The 3,655-nt window shown below is 35.5% G+C and overlaps 1 protein-coding gene across 1 annotated transcript in view; it reads right to left on the minus strand.

Moving 5' to 3' along the window:
- LOC107733024 (igLON family member 5-like) overlaps nt 1-3,655 on the minus strand; it is a 42,055-nt gene that overhangs the window by 32,908 nt on the left and 5,492 nt on the right. The window contains exons 3-4 of the mRNA XM_016544533.1: nt 2,870-3,102; nt 394-513 (exon numbers count right to left, since the gene is read on the minus strand). Coding sequence (XP_016400019.1) covers nt 394-513; nt 2,870-3,102 — 353 coding nt within the window. The remainder of the gene's footprint in view (nt 1-393; nt 514-2,869; nt 3,103-3,655) is intronic.

Consider the following 3,655-nt stretch of genomic DNA (forward strand, 5'->3'; position numbering starts at 1 on the left):
GAATTCAATTGCAGTAAAAAAAAAAAAGAAAATTTTTTTGTAATATAATGATTTTTATCAACATAAATTAAGGGATACAACCAAAATCTATACATTTAAGTTTAAATATTATATAATGTAAAATAACAATATAATTATTATTTTCTTTACATTGTTGTATAGTTTTGGCATTATAGTAATGAGGCTTTACAGTAAACACATTAAAATTGTGGTTAATTGTGATGAATATCATGAATTTTCCTGTCTCATGTTTATGACAATTACACAAAATTTCCACCAAAATAAAAGTTCAGAACACATTAAGCTGTGTAAACAGTTTCCCACAATGCAACGTGCTTAACTTGACCTTAATTTACAGTATGACATGAACAAAATGACAACAGTAATACTCACACTTGAAGTCCTTCCAGGTGACCGTCGGCTCCGGTCTGCCCACCGCCAGGCAAAAAAAATTCACGTCATCGCCTTCATTCACCGATTTATCCTGCGAGATGTTCACTATCCGGGCCGGCACTGCAAAAGAGATGTTTTAATTATGCTTAATAATAACAGAGTGAATATATTACGGCTTAACTGATGTCAAAAATCAGCCTTAGTTTAGCCAAATACACTTGCTGGAGACGGGTTGTTTGTTTCAGTGGTTATAAATGATTCCAATCAGCTGTTTTGGCCTAAATTCCCAAAGCAGAGGGCAATGCATAATGCCGGACGGATAATGAGCCGGCCCTTGAATCTTAATGGCCTATGATCAGAGCTTTAATGAAGATGGCCACAAATTTGGCCTGCGAGGCACTCTCAAGCAGTCCATTTTTCAGGTTTCTAACAGGGCGAAATACTTCCGACGATAAACTTAAGATTGGAAACTAACGCAGATCCATTCCTTTTGGAGAAGTGACTGGGGGGTGTAATTATTTTTGCTCATATCTCACTAAGACTAAAATTGAGGGCACAATGGTATCGAGCAAATATGGTCATCTGTCTGCAAGGCTCCGTGCGGCAGATAAAAGCCTGTGTTTGGTGAGATGGTTCTGGCCTGCCGGTTGGCCAACAATGTACTTGAGATGCATTTTGAACACGCTTCCCCTCCTTTTCACACTTCTTCGCTTTGGTATTTTCAATCTTGTGCAACAGGAAAGTGCACCATGCACGGCGCCATATACATAACAATTGACAACTTTCAGCCGGCGGGGTTGGCGTAAAGGGAGGGATGCTAGCAATCCATCAGCGGATCGGTCTGCTGCCAATGAATCACGCCAGTCTGGATGGCTGGAGCTCTTACTCATGTTGCTGTTGACGTGACAGTCGGCACGGCCCCTGTCCTGCCCCGCACTGCCAGTCAACGAAAGGCCTTCTGGAAGATTACCGAGCAGAACCACCCCTCTGATCCTGATCACATCCGTGTCAGCCCCTCTTATTTCTTTGGGACTGGCATTGGAGGAATTGTTCATTTAGATACTGTGCAATTGCTTCTTATGAGGTCCATGGCAGAAAGAAGAACATCATGGCACATGTTGACAATTATCACCCTGTTGTGAATGTAATTATCTGAGCTGTAAATCACTAAGGCTATATTCATAACTGCATGCTACTCCTACTGTTTCTGCAGTATAAAGTACTGTGTACAGTATGCACTTTTTATGCATTAAACAACATTGCATTGCATTTTTACGACCAACATTGGTCAAAACGTGCAATATACAACCAGAACATACACTGTTTTTAAAAGAATATTGTTTGATCAAAAAATGTGGAAAATGCCATACATATAAATTTTTTTTTTTTTTAATGCAGCATGTTCAAACAAAATTAAGTGATATATGGGCAAATCTCATGAAAACCTGGTCACATCTCACCACAAATTCAAAATAAAAAAATAAGAAATTACATTTTGAATAAAAAATCAAAACAGCAAGCGCAACTTTATATATCTGAATTAAAATTTTATTTTTTTGCAATTTTGAGTTTATATCTTGGAATTTTGAGATAACCTTTCACAATTCAGATTTTTTTCCTCATGATTGTGAATCATTCAAAAGTTTTTTTTAAAATAAATTAATACTTTTATTCAGCATGGATGCATTACATTGATCAAAAGTGACAGTAAAGACATCTATAAAGTTACAAAAGATTTCCTTTTTTAAACAAATGGTATTCTTTCTGTTCATCAAATAATCCTGAAAAAATGCAGAAATCACGGTTTCCACAAAAATGTGAAATCAGCATATTAGAATGATTTCTGAAGGATCATGTGACACTGTAGACTGGAGTAATGATGCTGAAAATTCAGCTTTGATCACAGGAATAAATTACATTTTAAAATAGATATTCAAATAGAAAACAGGTATTTTAAATTGTAATCATATTTCACATTTTTACTGTGTTTTTGATCAAATAAATGCAGCCTTGGTGAGCAGAGACTTCTTTCAAAAACAGTAAAAAATCTTACTGACACCAAATTAATTTAAACTGTAGTTCATGTACAGCATATCTCACAATTCTTAAGACTTTAATTGTCACAATTTTAAGATATAATGTCATATTGTGAGATATAAAGTCGCACTGTGTGATATATTAAGTCAATATTAACAATGTATTATATTATTGATATTAATTCAAACTAAAGTCAGAACTGAGAGATTTTCAACATTGGCTACTGGCAACTTTTTAAAAAATTTTTTATGTTAATCTCTACAGGCTTCTATAGAAATACTGATCACAAAATTTACACATTTCTGCCAATTACTTATTTTTCTGAACAACTGAAACAGGGGGAAACTTGTTTTAGAAACCATTCATATATTTGCAATTATTTTTGTGTTCATTAGCGACGGAAAAATGTCACTTTTAAGCGGCAGGCAGATGAACATACCCTGAACGATGAGGTAGACGTGGGCCGTACGGGGCTGGTTTTTGGCCTGGAAGCTGCATGTGTAGGGTCCCTCGTCTGCCACCATCACTCGCTCAATCTTAATGGAGAAGTCGCTGTTGTTGTTGTTCACCAGGGAGACGCGGGAGTCCAGGGACCACTTATCTGTGCCCGTAAATAAGATGTTGGAGCGGTTCAACCATGCCTTGTGAGTGACCTCCTCGTCTATCTTACATCTAAGAAAGAGAAGAGATTGAAAAGAACAAGTTTGTGGCAGATACAATTGACTCGTTTGAGAGCATTTATTCACCTTGACATGAATAAAAAGAAGGTTGTGAGGGGCAGATTGTGTGTTAATGTTCACAATTGACATTTTTCCACCCAATTTTCTCCCTCAAAGCCTCATTTTCATTCGTTTCAAATAAAATATTGCCTCTACAGACTAAGCTCTGTAGCAAATTACTGTGCTGTCATTAAATGAGCGCTAGTACAAAACACTGCATGAAACATTTTGTGCATTAATAAAATATACAGTATAGGCATACTAAAAAAAAACAATGGATTTTTTTTTTTTTTACAATTACTCATATTTCCACCAAAATAAAACATTGGTCACATTTCACCACACAATCAAAAGAAGAAAATAAGAAATTATATTTTGCATGAAGCAAAAGCTTTTTTTTTAATGAAAATGACACATATTTCCATCAAAATAATTTATAATTTTAAACATATTTCCATTTCAAAATAAAATGTCACATTTCACCACAAAATCTCTCTCTCTCTCTC

Source organism: Sinocyclocheilus rhinocerous, unplaced genomic scaffold (genome assembly GCF_001515625.1).
Source record: "Sinocyclocheilus rhinocerous isolate Xijiao unplaced genomic scaffold, SAMN03320098_v1.1 scaffold3174, whole genome shotgun sequence".
NCBI classification, from domain to species: domain Eukaryota; kingdom Metazoa; phylum Chordata; class Actinopteri; order Cypriniformes; family Cyprinidae; genus Sinocyclocheilus; species Sinocyclocheilus rhinocerous.